At 46.6% G+C, this 27,953-nt stretch overlaps 1 protein-coding gene across 3 annotated transcripts in view; it reads left to right on the forward strand.

The window, feature by feature from the left end:
• The first annotated feature begins 5,223 nt into the window (after positions 1–5,223).
• Positions 5,224–27,953, forward strand: part of CUL3 (cullin 3) — a 148,300-nt gene continuing 125,570 nt past the window's right edge. For 2 of the 3 annotated variants that reach the window (XM_073581100.1, XM_073581101.1), the window contains exon 1: positions 5,226–5,673. In XM_073581100.1, coding sequence (XP_073437201.1) covers positions 5,608–5,673 — 66 coding nt within the window. In that variant the 5' untranslated portion in view covers positions 5,226–5,607. Of the gene's footprint in view, positions 5,674–27,953 lie in introns of all 3 variants that reach the window. The other variant, XM_073581099.1, reaches the window with a different exon arrangement.

A 27,953-nucleotide genomic window follows, 5' to 3' on the forward strand; every position in this document is an offset into this window, starting at 1 on the left:
AAAGTATTGCTTATAATTGAAGAATTGGGAGCCTGAGTTCGGCGGCTTACGCACCCTGATATGTTTGCCATCCAGGGCCCCAAAACAATTTGGAAACTGGCAGTCCTCCTCAAAGTCCCTTGAAATCCTTAACCAGTCTTCCATCCTGGGCTCGGGTAGGACCACCTGATGGAGTCTTGTCCAGATTTCTGCACATGTAGACCTCACTATGCCTGAAATGGTTGACTTTCCAATGAGAAACTCATGGTGGAGGGCGGCATAAGACAGGCCAGTGGACAGGAAGCTGTAGAACAACAGAAATAGTACAGGTTAGAATGGCTAAAGTAAAAAAAAATCAGTTACATGCCGACCAAACTTGGTAGGAAATGAGAGAGAACAACACACACATATTTGGTGGCACAATGACTAAGTGATATGCAGGACATATTAGATGTAACATTCTGCTGTGTCAGGTGAAACATATTTTGAGTAAGATGAGGGTATTAAACTTTGTCCAAGAAGGCCACCATGTCGCGATTGGAAAACCCCTGATGTACCAAAACAGTGGAAACCCCCCACAAATGACACCATTTTGTAAACTAGACCCCCCAAGGAACTTATCTAGATGTGTGGTGAGCACTTTGAACCCCCCAGTGCTTCACAGAAGTTTATAACGCCCGGGCGTGAAAATAAAAAATTCGTATTTTTACCACAAACATGATCTTTTAGTCACCATTCTTTTATTTTCCCAAGGGTACCAGGAGAAATTGGACCCCAAAAGTTGTTGTCCAATTTGTCCTGAGTATGCTGATACCCCATATGTGGGAGAAAACTACTGTATGGACACACGTCGGGGCTCGGAAGGGAAGTAGTGACGTTTTGGAATGCAGACTTTGATGGAATGGTCTGCGGATGTCATGTTGCCTTTGGAGAGCCCCTAATGTACCTAAACAGTGGAAATCCCCCACAAATGACCCCATTTTGAAAACTAGACCCCCTAAGGAACTTATCTAGATGTGAGGTGAGCACTTTGAACCCCCAAAGGCTTCACAGAAGTTTATAATGCCAGGGCATGAAAATAAAAAAATCGTATTTTTTCCACAAACATGATCAATTAGTCCCCAATTTTTTCATTTTCCCAAGGGTAACAGGAGAAATTGCACCCCAAAAGTTGTTGTCCAATTTGTCATGAGTACGCTGACACCCCATATGTGGGAGAAAACTACTGTATGGACACACGTCAGGGCTCGGAAGGGAAGTAGTGGCGTTTTGGAATGCAGACTTTGATGGAATGGTCTGCGGGTGTCATGTTGCCTTTGGAGAGCCCCTAATGTACCTAAACAGTGGAAACCCCCACAAATGACCCCATTTTGGATACGAGACCCCCTAAGGAACTTATCTAGATGTGTGGTGAGCACTTTGAACCCCCAAGGGCTTCACAGAAGTTTATAATGCCAGGGCATGAAAATAAAAAAATCGTATTTTTTCCACAAACATGATCAATTAGTCCCCAATTTTTTCATTTTCCCAAGGGTAACAGGAGAAATTGCACCCCAAAAGTTGTTGTCCAATTTGTCATGAGTACGCTGACACCCCATATGTGGGAGAAAACTACTGTATGGACACACGTCAGGGCTCGGAAGGGAAGTAGTGGCGTTTTGGAATGCAGACTTTGATGGAATGGTCTGCGGGTGTCATGTTGCCTTTGGAGAGCCCCTAATGTACCTAAACAGTGGAAACCCCCACAAATGACCCCATTTTGGAAACTAGACCCCCTAAGGAACTTATCTAGATGTGTTGTGAGCACTTTGAAACCCCAAGGGCTTCACAGAAGTTTATAATGCCCGGGCATGAAAATAAAAAAATCGTATTTTTTCCACAAACATGATCAATTAGTCCCCAATTTTTTCATTTTCCCAAGGGTAACAGGAGAAATTGCACCCCAAAAGTTGTTGTCCAATTTGTCATGAGTACGCTGACACCCCATATGTGGGAGAAAACTACTGTATGGACACACGTCGGGGCTTGGAAGGGAAGCAGTGACATTTTGGAATGCAGACTTTGATGGAATGGTCTGCGGGTGTCATGTGCGTTTGGAGAGCCCCTGATGTACCTAAACTATTGAAACTCCCCACAAGTGACCCCATTTTGGACACTAGACCCCCCACGGAACTTATCTAGATGTGTGGTGAGCACTTTGAACCCCCAAGTGCTTCACAGAAGTTTATAACGCTCGGACGTGAAAATAAAAAAATCATTTTTTTCCACAAAAATGATATTTTTGCCCCCAATTTTTTATTTTCCTAAGGGTAACAGGAGAAATTGGACCCCAAAAATTGTTTTGCAATTTGACCTGAGTAGGCTGATGCCTACTCATGTGGGGGTAAAACACTGTTTGGGCGCATGGCAGAGCTTGGAAGGGAAGGAGCACCATTTGACTTTTTCAACTCAGAATTGGCTGGAATTGAGATCAGACACCATGTTGCATTTGGAGAGCCCCTGATGTGCCCAAACAGTGGAAACCCCCAATTCTAACTCCAACCCGAACCCCAACACACCCCTAACCCTAATCTCAGCCCTAACCCTAGCCCTAACCCTAATGGGAAAATGGAAATAAATACATTTTTTTTATTTTATTTTTCCCTAACTAAGGGGGTGATAACGGGGGGTTTGATTTACTATTTATGGCGGTTTTTATGTTTGGCGGCTGTCACACGCTAAAAGACGCTTTTTATTGTAAAAATAGTTTTTGCATCACCACATATTGAGAGCTCTAATTTTTCCTTATTTTGACCCACCGAGTCATGTGAGGTCTTATTTTTTGCGGGACGAGTTGACGTTTTTATTGGTACCATTTTCGGGCACGTGACATTTTTTGATCACTTTTTATTCCGATTTTTGGAACGCAGAATGAACAAAAACCAGCGTTTCATGAATTTCTTTTGGGGGGGTGCGTTTACACCGTTCCGCGTGCGATAAAATTGATAAAGCGGTTTTATTCTTCGGGTCAGTACGCTTACAGAGATACCTCATTTAGGTCGTTTTTTTATGTTTTGTCGGTTTTATGCAATGAAAACTATTTTATATAAAAAATAATTATTTTTGCATCGCTTTATTCTGCGAGCTATAACTTTTTTATTTTTTCGCTGATGATGCTGTGTGGCGGCTCATTTTTTGCGGGACAAGATGATGTTTTCAGCGGTACCATGGATATTTATATGCGTCTTTTTGATCGCGCTTTATTACACTTTTTGTTTGGCGGTATGATAATAAATCATTATTTTTTGCTTCGTTTTTTATTTTTATTTCTTAAGGGGTTCGCTAAAGGGGTTAACTAATGGGACAGTTTTATAGGGCGGGTCGTTACAGACGCGGCGATACCTAATATGTGTACTTTTATTGTTTTGTTTTTTTTATTTCTAAAAAATGGATTTATTTGGGGGAATATTTTTTTTTTTTTCTAATTTATTTGGCGATTTTTTTTAATTTTAACTTTTTTTTTATTTTATTAAATAGTCCCAGGTGGGACATCACTGATCTGTCACATCACAGATCACTGTGACAGATCAGCAATCTGTCACAGGCACTGCAGAAGGCTTCCTCATGCCTGTGCTTTGCAGGCACTGAGGAAGCCAGCTTCCTGCAGGCCCCCGTCGCCATCTTGGATTCGGGGGCCTGCAGGAAAGGAGCCCCCCGCAGCAGCGCTGCACATTGGGCTGCCGTGGGGGGCTCAGGGAAGCACGGAGGGAGCCCCCTCCCTGCCGATGCTTCCCTTTAACCCCCGGTACACCGTGATCATGTTTGATCGCGGTGTGCAAGGGGTCCGTGACCGCCCCTGACACATTGTGCCGGGTGTCAGCTGTGATAATTGACACCCGGCCGCGATCAGCGGCGCTCACCACGTGGGCGCCGCTGATCGCGGTAGACGTACTATCCCGTCCATGGGCATAGGGGCCCGGGTCCCATGGACGGGATAGTACGTCTCATGTCAGAAAGGGGTTAAACTCAAGTTCCTCCTTCTTGATGTTACTTAGAACGCTACTTGTACGGCAGACAGCTGTAGCCTGCTTCGGGAACTTCTTGCTATCAAGTCCCGGCTCACTCACGTTGCTGTTGTGCCCCCAAGTCTTAGATGGAAATAAAGTGGTGACGACGTCTATTCCTCCGGTTTCTGCTACAGGAACATCAGTATCCATACAACCTCGGAGACCGGACTCCGGCCATGCCCTTCAAACTTGAGGAAGGGCTCTGCTCTGACCCTAGTTCTCTTCTTCTCCTTACGTTCCGCAGTAATCGTTCTTTCCTCTAGAGGATCAGGCTTTCTATGGCTCTTTCCTGTGCCAGCAGCTCCAGGTCACAAGAGTCTGCTGCAGCACTTCCTTCACTCCATCCCTCTCAGGGGATCTTCTCACAGACTGACCTTTTCCTAATATTCTTCTCTTGTGCAGTCTAAGCTCCACCCACCTCCCAGCACTCTTCGTGTTCCAAGTAGGGAGCCACCAAGGTTGCTGTGCTACACTACTGCTGTGCGTGTGGGATGTGAGTGTTGGAGGGTGGTCAGGCGTCTCCACCTTACCTGGATAGTGGGGTACCACGCCTCAGGAGGAGGTGCAGTACCTCTGTGGCGACTGAACCCTCAGGGGCGCCACATACACACACATATATATGTTTTGAAGATTATTTTGTTTTGAAATGATGTGGACAGTTGTGTATTACAATGCTAGTTTAACATGAGATTTAACATAGAGAGAAGTGCTGTATGTAAAAGCTCATGCTAAAATCGCATGACAATCGCATAGCACGCGTCCGTTTTTTCGTTCCAGAAATGGAACTGTTTTTTTTCTCGCACATGAGCCCTAAGGGTGTCGGTTCCGTTACGTGGCCTTTCGGGGACAGAAGAACCGGTTCCAAGGATGATCCATAATCGGAAATCACCCCACAGGAGCCCGATGCAAAGGCCGTCTTGTGCCACACGCCTCCTGCGGATTACAGCCGATCCTGACTGCTGGATATGTTGGGAGCCAGTCTGAGGAAACGAGAGCATGGAATTAGGGGCTACCCGGTCACAGACCACTGATTGTCAGCTTGCTCGCCGCCGAATGTATTAATAAAGTTGTTGAAACATTGGACGCACGGCTGACAGCATCATACAAATATAAGGACGTCAGGTGGGCGGAACCTAAGCATCACGCAAGTGGGCGGGGCCAGAGCGCTGCCGTCTGTTGGCCTATCAGGCTCTTTCTTGCTTTGCAGCTGTAATAAGAGCGCAGACATGGCGCCGCGCCGGCTTCGCGTCTCCTCACTGACAGCTCGCACCTCACAGGGCTGAAGAGGAGGGAGAGGTGTGAAGTCTCGCGAGATCCTCCCTGCTCTCACGCTCCTCCCCCGGCCGAGCTAGCTGAGTGAGGGGATGCTTGTCCGCCATCGCGGAGGTTTAGTCAGCGCCGAGTATACTAGTTCCGGTCCAGAATCCTTCGTCCTTCCAGCCGCGCTGCTGGGAATCCGGCCTGGCTAGAGGACGGAACAGGACTACCGAGGTCTCTGCTAGGCCTGGCCCGGGGCCTCCTCACACCGACGGGAGACAAGGAGGGGCCCCGGGGCCGAGAGAGGACGACGAGTAGCGCCGACATGTCGAACCTCAGCAAAGGCACCGGCAGCAGGAAGGACACCAAGATGAGGATCCGGGCCTTCCCGGTAAGCGGCTGCAGGCGGAGGGCGAGGCGGGGAGTGCGGAGGAGGGGGCGCTTCCTGCCGAGGAGCACACAATGACAGCGGGGCCCTGGAGGCCGGGGGGGGGCGCTATTGTCTCTGCTGTCAGCTGCTGCCCTTCACCCTGCGGTACCGGGCCGGTACAGGCTCTGTGGCCGGGCTGCTCTGTACATCTCCAGGCTGAAGACTTCTGTAACTTTCTCATGTGCTGTGTGTCAGTGTCTCCCTGGCTTCAGGATCCCTGCTGGCTGTCAGTGACTGATGGCGGCCATTGTTTACATTCTGCGGGGGAACCGGCCCTGCAGACGGAGCCAGGACTCGCGGTGTGCGCTGTGTCCACGTATACCGTGCACTGTCCGTATACACTCATAGTGCATGGGAACTCGCTAGTAGTGCGCCGTGTCCGTATACACTCATAGTGCATGGGAACTCGCTAGTAGTGCGCCGTGTCCGTATATACTCGTAGTGCATGGGAACTTGCTAGTAGTGCGCCGTGTCCGTATATACTCGTAGTGCATGGGAACTTGCTAGTAGTGCGCCGTGTCCGTATACACTCGTAGTGCATGGGAACTTGCTAGTAGTGCGCCGTGTCCGTATATACTCGTAGTGCATGGGAACTCGCTCGTAGTGCGCCGTGTCCGTATACACTCGTAGTGCATGGGAACTCGCTAGTAGTGCGCCGTGTCCGTATACACTCGTAGTGCGCCGTGTCCGTATACACTCGTAGTGCGCCGTGTCCGTATACACTCGTAGTGCGCCGTGTCCGTATACACTCGTGGTGCGCCGTGTCCGTGTACACTCGTGGTGCGCCGTGTCCGTGTACACTCGTGGTGCGCCGTGTCCGTGTACACTCGTGGTGCGCCGTGTCCGTGTACACTCGTGGTGCGCCGTGTCCGTGTACACTCGTGGTGCGCCGTGTCCGTGTACACTCGTGGTGCGCCGTGTCCGTGTACACTCGTAGTGCGCCGTGTCCGTGTACACTCGTAGTGCGCCGTGTCCGTGTACACTCGTAGTGCGCCGTGTCCGTGTACACTCGTAGTGCGCCGTGTCCGTGTACACTCGTAGTGCGCCGTGTCCGTGTACACTCGTAGTGCGCCGTGTCCGTGTACACTCGTAGTGCGCCGTGTCCGTGTACACTCGTAGTGCATGGGAACTTGCTAGTAGTGCGCCGTGTCCGTATACACTCGTAGTGCGCCGTGTCCGTATATACTCGTAGTGCATGGGAACTCGCTAGTAGTGCGCCGTGTCCGTATATACTCGTAGTGCATGGGAACTCGCTAGTAGTGCGCCGTGTCCGTATACACTCGTAGTGCATGGGAACTCGCTAGTAGTGCGCCGTGTCCGTATACACTCGTAGTGCATGGGAACTCGCTAGTAGTGCGCCGTGTCCGTATACACTCGTAGTGCGCCGTGTCCGTATACACTCGTAGTGCGCCGTGTCCGTATATACTCGTAGTGCATGGGAACTTGCTAGTAGTGCGCCGTGTCCGTATACACTCGTAGTGCATGGGAACTTGCTAGTAGTGCGCCGTGTCCGTATACACTCGTAGTGCATGGGAACTCGCTAGTAGTGCGCCGTGTCCGTATATACTCGTAGTGCATGGGAACTCGCTAGTAGTGCGCCGTGTCCGTATATACTCGTAGTGCATGGGAACTCGCTAGTAGTGCGCCGTGTCCGTATATACTCGTAGTGCATGGGAACTCGCTAGTAGTGCGCCGTGTCCGTATATACTCGTAGTGTGCCGTGTCCGTATATACTCGTAGTGCATGGGAACTCGCTAGTAGTGCGCAGTGTCCGTATATACTCGTAGTGCATGGGAACTCGCTAGTAGTGCGCCGTGTCCGTATACACTCGTAGTGCATGGGAACTCGCTCGTAGTGCGCCGTGTCCGTATATACTCGTAGTGCATGGGAACTCGCTAGTAGTGCGCCGTGTCAGTATACACTCGTAGTGCATGGGAACTTACTCGTAGTGCGCCGTGTCAGTATATACTCGTAGTGCATGGGAACTCGCTAGTAGTGCGCCGTGTCCGTATACACTCGTAGTGCATGGGAACTCGCTAGTAGTGCGCCGTGTCAGTATACACTCGTAGTGCATGGGAACTTACTCGTAGTGCGCCGTGTCCGTATATACTCGTAGTGCATGGGAACTCGCTAGTAGTGCGCCGTGTCCGTATATACTCGTAGTGCATGGGAACTCGCTAGTAGTGCGCCGTGTCCGTATACACTCGTAGTGCATGGGAACTCGCTGGTAGTGCGCCGTGTCCGTATATACTCGTAGTGCATGGGAACTCGCTGGTAGTGCGCCGTGTCCGTATACACTCGTAGTGCATGGGAACTAGCTAGTAGTGCGCCGTGTCCGTATACACTCGTAGTGCATGGGAACTCACTAGTAGTGCGCCGTGTCCGTATACACTCGTAGTGCGCCGTGTCCGTATATACTCGTAGTGCATGGGAACTCGCTAGTAGTGCGCCGTGTCAGTATACACTCGTAGTGCATGGGAACTTGCTAGTAGTGCGCCGTGTCCGTATACACTCGTAGTGCGCCGTGTCCGTATACACTCGTAGTGCGCCGTGTCCGTATACACTCGTAGTGCGCCGTGTCCGTATACACTCGTAGTGCGCCGTGTCCGTATACATTCGTAGTGCATGGGAACTCGCTAGCAGTGCGCCGTGGCCGTATACACTCGTAGTGCATGGGAACTCGCTAGCAGTGCGCCGTGGCCGTATACACTCGTAGTGCATGGGAACTCGCTAGCAGTGCGCCGTGGCCGTATACACTCGTAGTGTATGGGAACTCGCTAGTAGTGCGCCGTGGCCGTATACACTCGTAGTGCATGGGAACTCGCTAGTAGTGCGCCGTGGCCGTATACACTCGTAGTGCATGGGAACTCGCTAGTAGTGCGCCGTGTCCGTATACACTCGTAGTGTATGGGAACTCGCTAGTAGTGCGCCGTGTCCGTATACACTCGTATGGGAACTCGCTAGTAGTGCGCCGTGTCCGTATACACGCGTAGTGCATGGGAACTCGCTAGTAGTGCTCCGTGTCCATATACACGCGTAGTGCATGGGAACTCGCTAGTAGTGCTCCGTGTCCATATACACGCGTAGTGCATGGGAACTCGCTTGTGGTGTGCACTGTGGCCACGTATACACTTGTGGCACGCGCAGTGGCCATGCACATCATGCACTGTGCTTATACACTCGTAGTGTATGGGAACTCTCGTGGTAGGCGCCGTGGCTGTTATGCGTTCTTGGTGCACCCAGTGGCCATATACGATCTTGTTGGGCACCGTGGCCGGATGTGATCAGGATAAGATTTCAGTCTCTCATGCAAACAGTTAAGGAGACTCCGACAGCACAGAATGACCGTTCACACGGAGTCCCGGCGCTCGATCCTTCACCGCGGAGCCGATCGGTTTTCCACACCACCTGCTTGTTCTCCCCCAGTCTCCACCCTTCTCTTCTCTTTGACAGCTCTGGCTTCATAGGGCGAGAGATGGCGATGAGAAGGTGTGTATAAAATGACTGGCCCCACCGTCAAGCACCGAGCTCTTGTGCTAGGTTTGATCAGTCACTCTGTACTGATGGAGTCCCCTTCTAAAGGGAGTGTCAAGCTGTGTAACAGGATAGGCCATCAATGTTTGGGGGGGGGGGGATCAGACCCCGAGCGTCACAACTGCTCCACTACTATAGGTTCTGATAGGCGGATGTAAAAAGTGAGCAGAGGCAGAACAACACAGCTCTGATCTACATGTAGCTACCAAGAACTGCTCGTCAGCTCCTGTTCTGGTAAATATTGTTTTCTTAAATCTGGGGAAAAAAACTGCAAATATTGGCGCAACTCCCCCTCTTGGGGTGTGTGCACATGCTGCGAATTCTCCTGCGGTTTTGGCCCTGCGGATCCGCAGCAGTTTCTGCTGCGGTGTTCAGTACCATAATATCCTATGGGAAATGGAAACCGCAGTGCAGACGGTGCGGATTTGCTGCGGTTTCTAATCCGCAGTAAGAATTGTCATGTCAATTTCTGCGGATTCCGCTGCGGTTTACCATCTCCTCCATTATTGAGGTCATAAACAGGGCAAAACCGCAGGCTAATCCGCAGATAAACCACAGGTCTTTTGACCTGTGGATTTACCTGCGGATTAATCCACAGCGTGTGCACACACCCTTAAAGTGATGGCTTTACACAATGTATTTCTTGACCTGATTGGAGGAAGAACCCATGTAATTGAATGTATCCCTGCTGTCTTTCCTCTGCAAAGTGGACGGCTAGGTACCTGCTGAATACTGAAAAACTGAGGGCCGCTCTTTCCCTGTGACCCCCCTCTTTCTCAGGACTGGCGGTGGTCCCAGAGTTTGGGCACTCTGTAATAGTGGTCATACTGTATAACCAGTGATCTGCTGTAACGTACAAAATGGGAAAACCCCTTGGAGCTGCAGAAAGTCACATGGGTGGGGTCACCTGACTGCTCCCGCACTGTTAACTTTCACTTGCTGTAAATGTGTAGATTGACCTTTATTCATATTTTTCTAAGCTTATTTTTCAAAGCTTCCCAATTGTGAATGACCTGATGATTGAGCAGTAGGTCAGAATCCCCTGCAGCCCCTCTGCCTGGCTTCTGGCACATGCTCAGCATTTAACATGTTCCCTTTACTTTTTCTGATAGCAGAAACGTTGCCAGTGACCTTGTCTGTATGAGAAATTGGGAGCCCTCTGGATCATGACTTGTTGCTTTATACCCTGTTCTGGTTCGTGTTCCCAGCAAATCCGACCACAACGCTGACAACTGTCACTACTCTAGGACTGCATACAGACTGTCAGCCAGCTAAATATAGGGCTTGTGCGTTTTCTCTACCTGTGACCCTTGTGTATTTCCCCCTGCCTGCAGCCCCTCAGCCCAGTGATGAGCAGCGTTCATCTGGCGCTGCTGATCTCTGCTCATAATGTCATTAGTACAGTAGGACAGTGACATGCGGCTCTGCCCGTGCGCCTGTCTGCTCACTTCCTGGAGCTGCTGATTCTCACTTCATCAGTCGCTTTTTGCCTTTGTTGCTGACATAAATGTAGTGTTTAGTAAGGCTGATTTATCTGCAGGGGGCAGATCATCGCATATATAGATAAATCTCCTGGTTGTCCTTGGGCCGGTTTCACACGTCAGTGGCTCTGGTATGTGTGGTGACCGTTTTCTCACGTACCGGAGACACTGATACACGTAGACACATTAAAATGAATGTGTCTCTGCACATGTCAGCGTTTCTTCACGGAACTTGTGTCCGTGTGAAAAACACGGAGACATATCGGTGTTCGTTGGAGGCCATGGATCACACGGACCCATACAAGTCAATGGGTGCGTGTAAACACGTACCGCACACGGATCACGTTCGTGTGCGATCCGTGTGCGTTTTCAAACTTTTAGGAAACGTATAGGGTTAGCATTCAAACCAATTGTATCAATAGCAGACAGATGTCTTGTCCGAGAAGGTAAGGACGCCATGACCATCTACCCCACGAATAGGATGAACCCATAGCCTCTTTAGCAGCTGTGGTTCCTCATCAAACATATGCTGACGAACCCCAAAGCGACGTGACACAACCCATTGCCAACCACAACAATGCCTCATTGTCAATAGACATATTTGTAACGCACCCCTAATATATGTCATTGTCCAACACATCAATAATGGATCACACCTTTGCCAGTTCCAAGCCTTTAATGCCTTACCCCCTCATTTTGTCATCAAATCCTTTGTGTGGGAAACGTATTCACATGGACACCGCACGGACGTGGCACACGGATGTAACACGGATGGCCTACGTATCCACTTGGGCACGGATAGCTCCGGGACGGGAATTATCTGACGTGTGAGACCGGCCTTAGCCTGTATGGGATCATACAGATGTATTCGGAGTATAAGACTGTGTGGTCGTGTTACCTGCTGACTTGGTTCACTAGAACAAATACTTAATTTTTGCTACTTAAATTAGAAACTTTAAGGGGTCGTATTGAATAAAATGAAATAGTCTGCAATCCTCCTGCATCTTTTCACTTACACCTTTTTTTTGTGTGACAAAAAAATACTTTAAAAAAAAAAAAAAAAGTTTACCCTTCATCCTTATCGGCTGATCAAACTGTACTTTGACAACGTCCCCATAGAGAATTAGACTGTGCTTTATTTCTTGTGTTAATGTATACTGTCTAATTGAATTCCAATGTTCCTGTTCCTTTTTGTACAAGGAGCATTTTTGCTGTTTCTGGATACATTAGATTACTAGTTATCTGTTTGAAGCTGCTGTCATTTTCCTGATGTGAGGACAGCTTTACAACATTAGATATGGTCTCTTGTGGAAAACCTATCTATTTTACTCTGATCTAAATTCCCAACGTATTCCCTAGAACCATCATCACTCCTTTTGGCACCTGTGACTCCCCAGGCAGCATGTCCTAGACCAGGAGGAGCTGAGCCGACTGATACAGGTTTATGGGGAGGACATGTAGTGAATCCCCTTCCTACCCTGTGACACACTACATCATTGTGTGGGTGTCTAATACATGCTCAGCCCACTCCACAGAGCAGGTGCTGGCTGTGTCATGTACATCTGTGTGACATGTCTTGGTGCTAGCCGCTTTTTATTTTCAAACATGCTGTGCCATAGTTTCATTGATCCACACATATATCAGTTTTAAGAACTGGTCTGTCTCCAGTCCACTTCTCGCCACCTTTTGGGGATCACGCTCCTCTAAAGTCTAAGTGGATTTGTGTGACGTTGCTGCAACACGGAACACAGACTTTGTTCAGTTTTCCATCCAAGATTCATTAGTTTAACTGATCCGTTGTGAGGAGGCAATGGGCAAAATCAATTTCAGAAGCTAGCTCCAATCTTTGATGTTAATCTTTTAATTGCCTCTGTCAATCTTTGACAGCGGCAATTAAGTGATGTGAGCATCGTGGGGTAAACCCCCCAGCACTCCCTTTCACCTATGACATGATCGCATTGTGCCAATGGGTTGTCAAGGTGGTTGGGGCCTGTTCAAAGCCCCCTTTGCTGTCGTTTCAGTACACCTATGAAGCCTAGTCCCAGGCTGAGCATCAAAGGAGACCTTGTTTTTCACTATATATTGTAATACTTGGGTATTTCAATATATGGAGCGAGTGATCGAATGATCACAGGTTCAAGTCCCTTATTGGCACTAAAGAAAAACGTTAAAATTAAGTTTTTAAAAATATTAAAATTGTCTTTTCAGAGAGGAAGAGGACTAGAACTCTAGTGTCACCTATTGGAAGTAGCAATCCTAAAAGTCAATGTCGACCCTTTAACGAGCCTTGTTACATGACTTGGGATAAAAGCCAGGGGCAGTACCCTGAAACAGTGTCTGCAAATTGAGATTCTGGTTTTGGCTTTTATCCTAAGTCATGTAACAAGGCTCATTAAAGGGGCGACATTGACTTTTAGGATTGCTACTTCCAATAGTTGGAACCACTGTATACTCTGGATATGGTGGAAGGTGAAACCGGCAGGGTGTAAAAATAAAACAAAATATGATGTGTAATGTACAATGTAAAGAAACACATAGAATAAAATAATCAAACAATGGCCTTTATTGAGGTATAAAACAACAATAGGTGTACACTTAAGATAATTAAAAAAGGCACCCCAAATGTAAACATGGTATTATAAATCCATAATAAGCTGTATAGTAAAGCTTTCCTTAATAACCATGCTATACTGGCTCAATGAATAACAGGAAAAAAATATATACAATGACCAAAAACGCAAAAATAGTGCAATGTGTGGCAAAAAATGCCAACTACAAATAAAGTGCAATGGTGGTATGGCTCAAAGAGTGACCGTGAGATCCAATAAGTGATAAAAAATAAAGCGCCACACAATGAAAAAAAAACAAGGAATAAACAATTACCTGATGGGCCAGCTAATGGTGCCTGAATAACGCGCCCCGACGCGCGTTTCGGAGTTACTCTCCTTCGTCAGGTAACTCCGAAACGCTCGTCGGGGCACGTTATTCAGGCACCATTAGCTGGCCCATCAGGTAATTGTTTATTCCTTGTTTTATTTTTTCATTGTGTGGCGCTTTATTTTTATCACTTATTGGATCTCACGGTCACTCTTTGAGCCATACCACCATTGCACTTTATTTGTAGTTGGCATTTTTTGCCACACATTGCACTATTTTTGCGTTTTTGGTCATTGTATATATTTTTTACCTGTTATTCATTGAACCAGTATAGCGTGGTTATTAAGCAAAGCTTTACTATACAGCTTATTATGGATTTATAATACCATGTTTACATTTGGGGTGCCTTTTTTAATTATCTTAAGTGTACACCTATTGTTTTTATACCTCAATAAAGGCCATTGTTTATTTTATTCTATGTGTTTCTTTACATTGTACATTACACACATCATATTTTCTTTTATTTTTACACCCGGACGGTTTCACCTTCCACCATATCCAGAGTATACAGTGGTTCTTTCACCGGATGGTCTGCCATCCATTTTTTTCAGAGGGTTTTTTTTTTATATATCTTACATTATATATTTAATCATTTGAACAAATTGTATATTTTGGAACATTATTATTTTTATTCCCCACTGTTCTAATTTCCAATAGTTGGCACTCGAATTCTAGTCGTCTTCCTCTCTGAAGAGACCATTTGCGTATTTCCTTGAGTAGCATTGCGGCTTTAAGTCTCCTCATCTTGGCATGCTTGGCATGTCATTCTCTGCAAGGAGAAACGATATTACTTGGATAAAAATGTTAAACAAATTCAAATCACAACTTTATTTTTTAAATTCCCTTCTGTTTTGCAGATAATATTTTGTAAAGTTTAAGGTTCTATTAAATCCAACATGGCGTTACCAAGTTCTTCTATGGGGTGTGTACTTCTTCCCCTGCATGACATTGACAATCATAGGCAAGAGGTGTCATGCAGGGGAGAAAAGAACATACCTCTACAATAGCTTAGAACTGTCTTTTTCCTGTGAGGCATGTAAAGACTGATAGTCTTCTCTTCCTGTAATCTCACACACCTCTACAGTGAGGGCAAAGTGCAGGAGCAGAGATGAGTGTGATTACTAACACTTCAGCTTTCATCTCAAGGCAGTCAGTTTGGGGCAAGGATAGTAAAACTGAGCTTTGTCTCAATACAAACACATCCAGCAGCTCTTCTCTCATGGCACTGTCTGCGCTACTTCTCTGCACTTCCCCTCACACTGACTACACTGAGATGATAGCTGAAGAAGGTAATAACAGCATTCTTTTCAGATCTACAGATCCCTATAGTTTGTAATCACACACAGCTCTGCAACGACCTCAGTGAGGGCAAGCTGTCATAACATCACACAGGAAAAAGCCGAAGTTGTTTATTATAGCGCCATTTATTCCATGGCGCTTTACATGTGAGGGGTATACATAATACATACAAGTACAGTAATCTTGTAAGCTATTATGTGGGTGTTTAAACATGTTTTTCCCCCTGCATGACACTCATGCTTATAATTGGTCAGTCATTCAGGGAAGAAGTACATGCTCCCTGTGAAGAATCTGCTATCATAAACTATAATCTAAACTTTCCAAGCTAATAGCGCTGCGAATAAGAAATAAGAAAATCTAAACTACTTTCCTTCAGTTCTGCACCTACTGACCTGAAGAATCAACTGCCACATTATTTTTACCTGGCAGTGCTCTGAAAGCAATTGACAATGGAGGAATTCTTTGGTTTTTTTTATTTTTTCTTTATAACCATTTCACCCAACTTAATTTTTAGTAGTACATTATGTGGTCAAGTGTATTGTCATCCAAAATTACAGCTTGTCCTGCAAATAAGAGCTCGTATGGTTGTCAATGAAATCTCAAAAAAATTAAAAATGGTCACATCCTTAACCTTTCCTGACATGCGCTGTACATATACTGCTTTGTGGTATCCGCGTTCCCACAAAGAGAAGTTAATGTACGGCGCTGCGGTTGGGTGCAGCTGTCAGCTCTATGTGAGATCTGACTTCCTGCAGCAACGCCCTTGATTGGTTCTAGCACCATTCGCGGATTTTTAAACCCCTCTGATGCCGCTGTCAATAGTGACCGCAACGGCGAGGCACATTGCACAGGAAGTGGGCTTCCATCAGCACAACGTAATGTGATTGTGTTGTGCGGATGGTCTCCGTGGTGACCACAGCTGCAAGATGGCCGTGAGGTCCTTCAGGGAAGGTGGCCTCTGAATGCCTGCTAAGAGCAGAAACTGATTCGCCTCTTTCCCTGCTTGTCAGACGCTAATCTGATGGTCTGTAGTGCAGAAGCATTGCAGATTATCAGATAAGCAATCTTACTATACAGTGATGTCTCATTATGGGACAATGTAAAAAAGATTAAAAAAAATTATGTAAAAAAAGTACACATTTGGTATCGCAGAGTCAGTAACGATCCGCTCTATTAAACTGTCCCACTAGTTATCCCCTTCAGTGAACACCGTAAAAAAATAAACCAGGCACAAGTCTTTATCATACCACCTAACAAAAAGTGCAATAAAACGCAATAATGAAGTGAAATGTAAAATAAAATGGTACAGCTGAAAGTGTTATCTTGTCCCACAAAAAAACAAGCCAAGCTGCCATACAGCTCCATCAGGAGAAGAATAAGTTATAGCTCTCAGAATAAAGTGATTCAAAAATAATTTTCTATAAAATTGTTTGTGTAAAAGCGCCAAAACATAAAAAAAATTTAAATGGGGTATCTCTGTAATGACCCGAAGAATAGAACTGCTTGATCAATTTTACCACATGTGGAACGGAACCAAAAAAGCAAAACAAATTAACAGTTCCCGAGTTGTTGTTTTTTGTTCATTCTACATCGCAAAAATCGTAATTTCAAGTGATAAAAAGTCATGTGCCCGAAAATGGTACCAATAAAAAAACGTCAAATCGTCTTGCAAAACATAAGTCAGCACATTTCGTCTTAAATATAGAAAATGATGGCTCTCAAAATATGCAGAAACTAGTTTTTGCAATAGTCTTTTAGTTTGTGACAGCAGCCAAACGTAAAAACCTGATATAAATCTGGTATTGCTGTAGCGACCTGAAGAATAAAGTAGTCTTATTTATACCGCACAAAAAGCAGCGTGAAAAATATTTAAAACCAATTCTTCCCCTGCTGTTTTTTTTTATTTTATAGATTCTGCCTGCCAAAGATCACAGTAAGACTTGGCTCACATTTATCTTGCGCACTGCACTGAGCGCTTACTCCAGGGTTTCCATATAAATCTCTGAAATGCATGATCCTGAGAGAACCCCCTGCAGAAGATTCCCTATAATGATGCAAATGGAGGCACTGTGGACGCTGTCTGACCTGTGATCCGGCAGTGTCCGTCTTTTTAGGCGTGCAATCGGCCATAGTTTTGTGCAGTTCTGAAAAGGATAAGTTGAACAGAGGCCAGACAAAGGCCACAGTAACTCTGCTGCCTCATAGTGAATGGATTCCTCGGGGTTTCATCTGAATCACATCACTCTGAGATTTAGATGGAAACCCTAAAGTAAGTGCTCAGCGTAGAGCGCCAGATAAATGTGATCACATTACATAACATTTATGTTATGTAAAATGTATCTAACAGAAGCTTCCACTCCAACCACAAACAAGCTGGTCCCCACTCAGGCCCATCATCAGTTAACTGAAATTATAGGAAGTGTCCACGCCCCTCAGAAGAAATTCAGCAAATTCTGCGCTACCACAACTAAATTCCTCAGTGTGTCTAAACCACATTTAGCGCCCACATGTTTGGCATTTCTGTAGAGCCTGCCTAATTTACCGGGGCATGTCTCCAGGAGCATAAGCTGGTCATAATGTACTGGTCAATGCAACGTACTGGTGACTACAATGGCAGTTTTGCAATTTTCACTCGGCAACATCCACTGCTGCTTGTTTCTGGAAAATACCCATGGAGCCAAAATCACTACACCTGTAGATAAAATCCCAAAGGCATATAATTTCCAACCTGGGCTCACTTGAGGAGGGATTCTGCTTTTCTAGCATTTAGGGGCTCTATATATGGAGTCTACAAACTATTCTAGGAAAATCTGTGCATAGGGAGTCAAATAGCACTCCGTCCCTCTCGAGTCTTGCCATGTGGCTAAGCAGTGCTGAAGAGCTACTTATCGGGTATTTCTACATTCATCAGTAATTGTGGGAAACATTTTGATGCCATTTTAACCCTTTTCCCAGTATGAAAATGTAGAAATTTGTGGCAAACACAATTTAGGTGGTAAAAATGTAATTTTTTTTTTTTTTATACTATTCAATGGTATAAAATTCTGTGACACACCTGTGGTGTTAATATGATCACTACACCCCTAAATGAATTCATTGAGAGGTTTAGTTTGTAAAATGGGTCACTTAAGGGTGTTCTGGCACCTCAGGGCTCTGCCAATGTGACATGGCACCCTCAAACTAGTGCACTGCAATATGGCGCTCATTCCCTTCTGAGCACGGTGCCTCAAAAGTAGTTTTTGACCACATTTGGGTATTGGGGAACTCAGGAGAAATTGCACAACATATTTTGGGGTCCATTTTCTCCTGTTACCCTTAGCCCCCAAATTTTGCATTTTCACAAGGGTATGTTCACACTGGGCGTTTTTGCATTTTTTATGCTAATTTTCAGCTGCTTTTACAGTACCAGCAAAGCCTATGAGATTTCAGAAATCTCATGCACACAAATGGTATTTTTTTTGTCATCAGGATTTTGTGCTTTGCTGCTTTTTTTGGACATAGAGCGTGTTACTACTTTCAGCGTTTTTGCATTTTCCCTTCACCCATGACAGCACCACATGAGAGAGGGATCCGCCCCGCCAGGACAGGAACCTACTGAGACATAAGGGGCGGCACCTCTCCCCCGCTTCAGTTGGGTTCCTGTCCTGGAAGGAATCCCACTGTGGCGGTGCCTGTCATGGGCGAAGAGAAAGAAGACCCAGGCCCGTCCCGGCGCGGGAAGAACAGGTAGCTTACCTGTAGCGCCGGCCGTCGGGTCCTGGAAGCGCAGTCCCCGGGGTCCCTGGGGCTCCGGGTTCGTGCGGGCGTGGATGGGATCCCGGTGGCTCCGGGAAGCCCCCACCGCGCCGCCCTCCCCTCGCGCACGCCGCATCTCGATCCCCGTGGCAGGGGAGAGACGCTGGCGTCTTCCGGCCGCTGACGTCAGCGGCGCTTGGAATGCTGGGTGCGCCGGCTGACGTCAGCAGATGGCGACGGTGTAATGGCGCCGGGTGCGACGCCGGCTTTCTGAAGCGCTGGGCTGGCGGTCGCAGGGGGGAGGGGAGGAAGACGCTCACCAGGCGGAGGCATGCAAATTAAAAGGGGAAGACAGCGGTAGATCGGCGGTGCAAGATGGAGTCCGAGCAGGAACGTTCAGCGTCCCTGCCTCCCTCACAGCCCTCTGGCAGAAAGCATGGAAGCCATTCAAGCAGCAGTCGCCCCAGCCGCACGTCGGGGCACTCCTCAAGGTCCAAAGAGCGCGGGTCAGGTGCTCCGACGCAGCCTCCAAATCCGGTACCCTTGATTACGGGTGGTGAGTGATCTTCGTGAATGTCAGCAGTATATTAATAGGGGGTTTTTCTATTGTATGCTTCACCCTGTAGGAAAGGCCCAGAAAAGCAGGAAGCAAGAAGAACAATAGGGATTGTGCTATATGTAAATCTCCCCTAGCAAGAGACTGGCAAAAAGATCTCTGTGCTTCGTGCATTCAGCGAACTATGGCGGAGGAAGCGCCTAGTTTCGCAGCCAATCTAATATCTGCCCTCAGGTCAGAAATGGAAGGCTCAATTAAGTCCTTATTGAAAAAAGGGAAAAAAAGCAGGAAGGATTTCCCTAGTTCCCCCTCAGATTCCGCGTCAGTATCATCTCAGGCGGAAAAATTATCCTCCTCAGACTCCTCAGATAGTGATACAGGGGGTAAGCCATGTTTCCCTGTAGAAGATACAGATGCCCTCCTAAAGGCCATTAGAACCACAATGGGCCTACAGGAAGAAAGGGCGGCTAAAACCCTAGAGGACGTCATGTTTGGGGGGCTTCAGGAGAGGAAAAAACGAACCTTTCCAGTAAACGCGAAAATCCAGGCGCTTATTGAGAAGGAGTGGAAAAAGCCTGAAAAATCGGGGGCCCTTCCATCCGCTTCTAAGAGGCGATACCCCTTTGAATACAAGGATACGGAAATATGGGACAAAGTCCCAAAAATAGATGCAGCGGTGTCCAGGTCTTCCAAAAGGTCGGCCCTGCCCTTGGAAGACGCAGGGGTTCTTAGAGACCCGCTAGACAAAAAAGCGGACTCATATTTGAGGCACGCATGGGAAGCAACAGCAGGAGGTCTTAAGCCGGCGATAGCGGGCACCTGCACGGCACGCTCCCTCATGATCTGGCTGCAGCAGTTAGAAGAGAAGCTGGCGTCAAGGGTCCCAAGAGAGAAGATCTTATCAGACATGTATCTCTTGCACGGGGCAGCGGCTTTTCTGGCAGATACCTCGGCGGACTCTATGCGATTAACAGCCAGAGCAGCGTCACTATCAAATGCTGCTAGACGCGCGTTATGGCTTAAAGGCTGTCCGGGTGACCTTCAGTCCAAGGCCAAATTGTGCTCTCTCCCCTGCGATGGCCGATTCCTGTTCGGCAAAAACTTGGACGATATTCTGGAGAAAGCAGGCGATAAGAAAAAAGGCTTCCCCAGATTCCCTATGGATCAGAGGAGACAGCCCTTTCGGAGGGGAAGATTCAATAGAGGACGTCCTCCCGCTGACAGGAGAAGATGGGAGGATAAAAAGAAGAAAGAATCAGGGTTTATGTTTGGTGGAGGCACCTCCACCTCCAAAAAGTCACCACAGTGACGCCAGTATTCCAGTAGGAGCGAGATTGGCACTCTTTTTCCAGGCCTGGGAAAAGATCTCCTCCAACACCTGGATTCTGAGCATCCTAAAAGAAGGCCTGAAAATCCCCTTTATTCGTCAGCCAAAATCCGTGGTCGTCATCACACCTATCAGGAAGATGACCGAAGAACAACTGGCCTTAGAAACAGAAATCCTGAGCCTGATAGACAAGCGGGTACTGTCCGAGGTGCCACGCTTACAGGAAGGAAAGGGGTTTTATTCGCCCCTTTTCCTAATAAAAAAACCGGATCAGTCATTCAGGACAATCATAAATCTCAGACGCCTCAATCTATGGATAAAGAACCCGACCTTCAAGATGGAATCAGTAACTACGGCAGTGAAGCTGCTACATCAAGATTGCTTCATGGCCGTAGTCGATTTAAAGGATGCGTATTACCACATCCCTATCCATCCAGATTACCAGAAATACCTGAGGGTAGCGCTTTATATTCAGGGCACACTAAGGCACTTTCAGTTCAGGGCTCTTCCGTTTGGCATATCCATAGCCCCGAGGGTCTTCACCAAGGTCATAGCGGAAGTGACAGCCTTTCTCCGGATTCACGATACGGTCATAATACCATACCTGGACGATTTTCTTATAGTGGGCAGTTCAGAGGATCACTGTACAGCACAGCTGACTCAGGTGATCAACACCTTGCAAGAGTTAGGGTGGATAGTCAATTTCAAAAAATCAAAATTACAACCCCTAAAGAAACAGACCTTCCTAGGATTTATACTGGACTCAGAAAGGCAAGAGTGTCTGCTCCCAGAGTCCAAGATAGAGAAGGTGCAAAATCTGGCCTTGGCGGGCCGAAACCAACCATGTATGACATTAAGAAAAGCAATGTCCCTGCTAGGTACCCTAACATCCTGTATTCCGGCGGTCAGGTGGGCTCAGTTTCACACCCGGCAACTCCAGGGGGAGATACTAAGAGCACAAAGATCGCTAAGAGGGCGTTTGGAAGGAAAGCTGGAGCTTTCCTTAAAAACCAGAGACTCTCTCAACTGGTGGTTGAACGAGACAAATCTGACCTTAGGAATACCATGGGACAGACAGGCGACAGATATAATTTTAACAGATGCAAGCTCCTCGGGGTGGGGGGCACACCTAAGGGGCCTCATAGGTCAGGGTTCCTGGACACCTCAAGAAAGGAAGGCATCCTCCAACCTGAGAGAACTGTGGGCAGTGGGCAAGGCCCTAAACCACTTCATTCCGCTACTCCAGGGTCAAGATGTACGCATCATGTCAGACAACAAGGTAGCAGTGGCATACATCAACCACCAAGGAGGGACAAGATCACACTCCTTAATGGAAGCAGCAACAGACATTCTGAGCAGGGCAGAGGATCACCTACACTCCGTGACAGCCCTACACATAAAAGGGGCAGAAAACATAGAGGCAGATTTCCTGAGTCGCAATACCCTGAGGCAAGGAGAATGGGCACTAAACCGATCCATTTTTCAAAAGTTAATTCAGCTTTGGGGGAACCGGTGATAGACCTCTTTGCAAACAAGCACAACAGGCAAACAGGTTCTGCTCTCTAAACCCAAGGGAAAACCCATGGGCAGTGGACTCATTGCACATCCAGTGGAACTTCAGACTGGCTTACGCGTTCCCCCCAGTAGCTCTGATCCCGACTGTGGTAAGAAAAATCAGAAACGATCAAGCCAGGGTGATTCTAATAGCTCCATTTTGGCCAAAAAGGCCCTGGTTCGCTCTGCTACGGAAGATGTCCCTCTCCGATCCTTGGGTTCTGCCAGAAATCCCAGACCTACTAGTTCAGGGTCCAATATTACACGCTCAGGTCAAAGGATTCCATCTGACGGCGTGGAATTTGAAAGGTCGCTTTTAATAGATAGGGGGTTCTCTCCTGGGCTGGTGGCCACTCTGCAAAAAAGCAGGAAACCGGTAACTACTAACATCTACGGCAGAACATGGGATAAATTCCTACAGTTCTTGGGTAAGCCGTTAGGGAAAGAACCTCCGATTAGTGACATCCTAGAGTTCTTACAATCTGGGTTGCAGATGGGGTTAGCAGTAAACACACTTAAGGTTCAGGTGTCGGCACTAGGGGCGCTCTACAATTGCAAACTGGCATCAGATAGGTGGATAGCCAGATTTATTAAATCCTGCCATAGAGCTAGGCCTATTCCAATACCTAGAATAGCCCCCTGGGATTTAAACCTGGTGTTAGAAGCCCTTACAAAAGAACCATATGAGCCATTACATCAGCTACCCCTAAAGTTTTTGACCCTAAAAACGATCCTGTTAGTAGCCCTCACATCAGCCCGCAGGATAAGCGACTTACAGGCTCTCTCAGTAAATCCTCCTTATACGCAAGTCTTTCAGGATAGGGTAGTGTTAAGAACAGACCCCAGTTATCTGCCCAAGGTAGTGTCAGATTTCCATCGGGGTCAGGAAATTGTTCTTCCATCCTTTTGCGAAAATCCAAAAAATCTGGGGGAGGAAAAATTCCATAGTCTGGAAGAGCTCTTGTAGAGCTCTTGTAGAATATATATCTGCCACTAGCCAGTGGAGGAGGTCACAGTCCCTATTCGTAGCTTTTCAGGGTGCCAGGAAAGGCTATGGGGTTTCAAAAGGGACTATTGCTAGATGGATCAGGGAAGCCATTAGTGTAGCCTATTCAGCTAGTGGTATCCCGATTCCTGACGGCATCAAGGCTCATTCCACCAGAGCCGTGGCGACCTCCTGGGCTGAAAAGGCAGAGGTATCAATCGAACAAATTTGTAAGGCCGCTACCTGGGCCTCACCTTCAACCTTCTTTAAGCACTATAGATTAAATCTATCCTCCTCTGCTGACTTAACCTTTGGTAGAAGGGTGCTGCAAGCGGTGGTCCCTCCCTAAGGTGTTTCGAAGTCTCCAAAAATCTCTCATGTGGTGCTGTCATGGGTGAAGGGAAAACCACCATGGTTACTTACCGGTAGCCGGTTTTTCCGGAACCCATGACAGCACCCGTACATTCCCCCCCTTTTTTCACTGTATGGTGTGCACAATTAGTAGGGTGTTTTGAGTGTTGTGGTGTTGGATAAACATGTAACTAACCGGGAAGTCCTCTCAATGCTCTGTAACCCAACTGAAGCGGGGGAGAGGTGCCGCCCCTTATGTCTCAGTAGGTTCCTGTCCTGGCGGGGCGGATCCCTCTCTCATGTGGTGCTGTCATGGGTTCCGGAAAAAACGGCTACCGGTAAGTAACCATGGTGGTTTTTCACCCATTGGCTATCATTTGCAGCGTTTTTGATGCTGAAAATTCATGTACATTGGCATGAAAATTGGGTTTTGCTGAAGGAAAAAAAGCTGCAAAAACGCTCAGTGTGAACATACCCTAAAAAAATTTTTTGTGGGAGATTTTTTTTCCCCCCCACGGCTCAAGGTTTATAAACTTCTGTGAACCACCTTAGGGTTTCACGTTGCTCACCACACATTTATTAAAGTTTCTTGAGTGGTCTAGTTTCCAAAATTGTCACTTGGGTTTTTCCACTGTTTAGGCACATCAGGGGCTCTGCAAACGGGACATGGCGTACGTCTTCGAATTATTCCAGCAAATTTTACATTCAAAAAGTCAAATGGCGCGTTGTTCCTGTTCGAGCCCTGCCGTGCACCCAAACAGTGGTTTTCCCCCACATATGGGATATTGGCATGCTCAGGGGAAATTCCACAACAAATTGTTTGGTCCATATTCTCCTTTTAGCCTTGTGAAAATAAAACTGTTTAAAGGAAAATTTTTGTGCAGAAAATTGAAATTTTTTTTTTTCTTCCACATTCCATTAATTATTGTGAAGCACCTGAAGGGTTAATCTTGAATGTAGTTTTTTGCATGGGGGCCCTGTGTGCGGCTGTCACCTGTGGCAGGCGTGGTCCCATGTTGACCACTTCTTTTGGCCACCATGGCTTTTTTTTCCCGTTTTTTCCATCTGCCCTTCTTACACAGTTGCCTCTGCTCTCTACTCCCCTCCTTGGTTGCTTAGTTTCCCTCCTGGTCTGCCCCTTTCTCTGATGACCTGCTCCTGCAGGACTGATGTTCGGCTGTGTTCACACACAGCGTTTTTTTAGCGGTTTTTACCGCGGTTTTCACTATAAAACCGCTATAAAACCACTAAGAATAAGCTGCACAGTCATTTCTATGCATTTTGCACTTTGTGTGCACATTGATGCGTTTTTTACCGCGTAAAAAACGCATTGCGGTAAAAACCGCAGCATGCACATTAATTTTGCGTTTTTTTCCGCAGTTTAGGCTTCTCCCATGCTTTTAGAAACCGCTGCAGTAAAAAACGCATCAAAAACGCATCTAAATCGCGCAAAAAACGCACAAAAACCGCCACGGAAAAATAGGTGCGTTTTCTGGGAAGGGATTCAGGTTTTTGTGCAGAAATTTTCTGCAACGTGTGCACATACCCTTAGGCTGTGTTCACACACAGCGTTTTTTTAGCGGTTTTTACCGCGGTTTTCACTATAAAACCACTAAGAATAAGCTGCACAGTCATTTCTATGCATTTTGCACTTTGTGTGCACATTGATGCGTTTTTTACCGCGAAAAAACCGCATCGCGGTAAAAACCGCAGCATGCACATTAATTTTGCGTTTTTTTCCGCAGTTTAGGCTTCTCCCATGCTTTTAGAAACCGCTGCAGTAAAAAACGCATCTAAATCGCGCAAAAAACGAACAAAAACCGCCACGGAAAAATAGGTGCGGTTTCTGGGAAGGGATTCAGGTTTTTGTGCAGAAATTTTCTGCAACGTGTGCACATACCCTTAGGCTGTGTTCACACACAGCGTTTTTTTAGCGGTTTTTACCGCGGTTTTCACTATAAAACCGCTATAAAACCACTAAGAATAAGCTGCAGAGTCATTTCTATGCATTTTGCACTTTGTGTGCACATTGATGGGTTTTTTACCGCGAAAAAACCGCATCGCGGTAAAAACCGCAGCATGCACATTAATTTTGCGTTTTTTTCCGCAGTTTAGGCTTCTCCCATGCTTTTAGAAACCGCTGCAGTAAAAAACGCATCAAAAACGCATCTAAATCGCGCAAAAAACGCACAAAAACCGCCACGGAAAAATAGGTGCGTTTTCTGGGAAGGGATTCAGGTTTTTGTGCAGAAATTTTCTGCAACGTGTGCACATACCCTTAGGCTGTGTTCACACACAGCGTTTTTTTAGCGGTTTTTACCGCGGTTTTCACTATAAAACCGCTATAAAACCGCTAAAAATAAGCTGCACAGTCATTTCTATGCATTTTGCACTTTTTGTGCACATTGATGCGTTTTTTACCGCGAAAAAACCGCATCGCGGTAAAAAACGCAGCATGCTCATTAATTTTGCGGATTTTCCCCGTTTTAGGCCTCTTCCATGCGGTTTTAAACCGCTGCGGAAAAAAACCGCATCAAAAACGCATCAAAACCGCAAAAAACGCAAGTGGAAAAATAGGTGCAATTTCTGGGAAGGGATTCAGGTTTTTGAGCAGAAAATTTCTGCAACGTGTGCACATACCCTTACTCTGCCACTTCCTCAGCTGCCAGGCTCCTGGTGAGGGTGGGCCATCTGAAAATCTCCTACCCAGGTTATTTGTATTACCTTCCTACACAGACAGAGGGAGATGGAGATAATGTGCTGCCTGAGGCCAGATGGGATCCTGTGTTGCACAGCCACCTTTAGTAATAGGCAGCCTGGAGGGTCACTTAAATATTTCTCTTTGTACCCGATTGTTGGGATCAGAGATGATTTCACAGCTCCAGATAACAGCTGGCTTGTGTAGAATCACAGACAGAAATGAAGTGATACAATTGACGACTATTTCTAATAAAATTTTAATGAGCAGCATTGTGGGAAAGAAAAGAAAGCTGAAGTGCCTGTGACTAAAGGACTACGTCTCCTCTGAAGATAATTAGCTGCAGTTAGTCACGATGGCTCACAACTTTTTGCTGTATTTTGCCTTCCATATGACATGTGTATGTATTTGTGTATATCTCTGGGGCTCTCCCTTCAGGGTGCCTTATAAGAGAAATGGAGATTGTTCTCCTCCTTCCTCACCAGTCTGACAATTGGACTCCATTCCTGTAGGCACAACTCGATAAGACCTTTTTGTTTTAGTGGGCAAAGATTAAATGGGTTATCACACGTATGAAAAAAAGTTAATCTTTGGAGCAATGCATTCTCCTATTTCAGCCATGTCCATGCCAAAAAATACCCCACTCTTCAGTAATTTTTACCCCTTTTTAACCTTTTCTGTGGGCAGCACCAGCTCATCCCATGTGCCCAGGAAGCAGCACTCTCTCCCAGGATGGCATTGTAGGCATCATCTGCAAACTGCGTCTCCTCCTGACCCCGGCAGAGACAGTTCTCTGACACCAGGCCTCAGTGATCCCTCTGACTCCGTTGATACAGCTTCTCCACACGCTGCATATCGCCGGCTTCCCTACTGTCAGATCACTGCACGTAAAAAGCAGGGACGCTTCTCAAAACATGCGCCCCCCACTGACTAATGTTCCAGCCACATTATTGCCCACTTTTTTTAATGGCTTGTAAATTCACTTTTGACATTCTTTGAGTTTTGAAAACTACTCTTTGATAAACCACCCTATTAATGGAAAGTAAAGTTAGGTCCCTAAAATGTTTCCAGTCCTGGTACCCACAGAACATGACTGGGCAGACCTGACTTGCTTTGTCTTGATATTTGTGAATCTTTTAACAGTCAATAGTCCACTGGGCTTTAACCTGCGTCTCTACAATTCCCAGCATTACCTAGCAGCCTCCGGTTGAAAACCATTGCATTTAAGGAGTTCTTTGAGAAGTGGGGAAAAAAAAGGAAATGTAATTTATAGTAAAGCGCCTGTTTTGTCTGGAAGGTAATCACTATAGCACATCAAAATGAGTGCTAATAGGATGGGTTTGTGTTGCTGGAGAACCCCTTTAGGCTATGTGCCCACGCTAACGTTTTTAAACGCTCAGGAAAGTGATCCTCTTCCCAGAAAACGCGTGTCTTTTTTCCACGCGATTCTTGCGCGTTTTGTGCAAAAAAGCCGCACGTTTTTTGACACGTTTTTTGACACGCGTTTTCTGGGAACATTGGGGAAGGCTAAAAACACTCAGCAATGCAGAAATTAATGAGCATGCTGCGTTTTTAGCCGCTAAGCGATTCCTGAGCGGTTAAAAAACGCATGCATTGGTACAAAAAGCCAAAAACATGCAAATTAATTTGAAGCATCTTTTAAGCGTTTCTGCAGCGTCTGAGCCAGCACAAACGCTGCGGAAATGCTTAAAAAAAATGCAACGTGGGCACACAGCCTAAATGTGATCCTGACGGCTTTCAAGGTCCCATTTGTAGGGTACAGA

Source organism: Dendrobates tinctorius, unplaced genomic scaffold (genome assembly GCF_039654945.1).
Source record: "Dendrobates tinctorius isolate UK_male_01 unplaced genomic scaffold, ASM3965494v1 ptg000069l, whole genome shotgun sequence".
Lineage (NCBI taxonomy): Eukaryota > Metazoa > Chordata > Amphibia > Anura > Dendrobatidae > Dendrobates > Dendrobates tinctorius.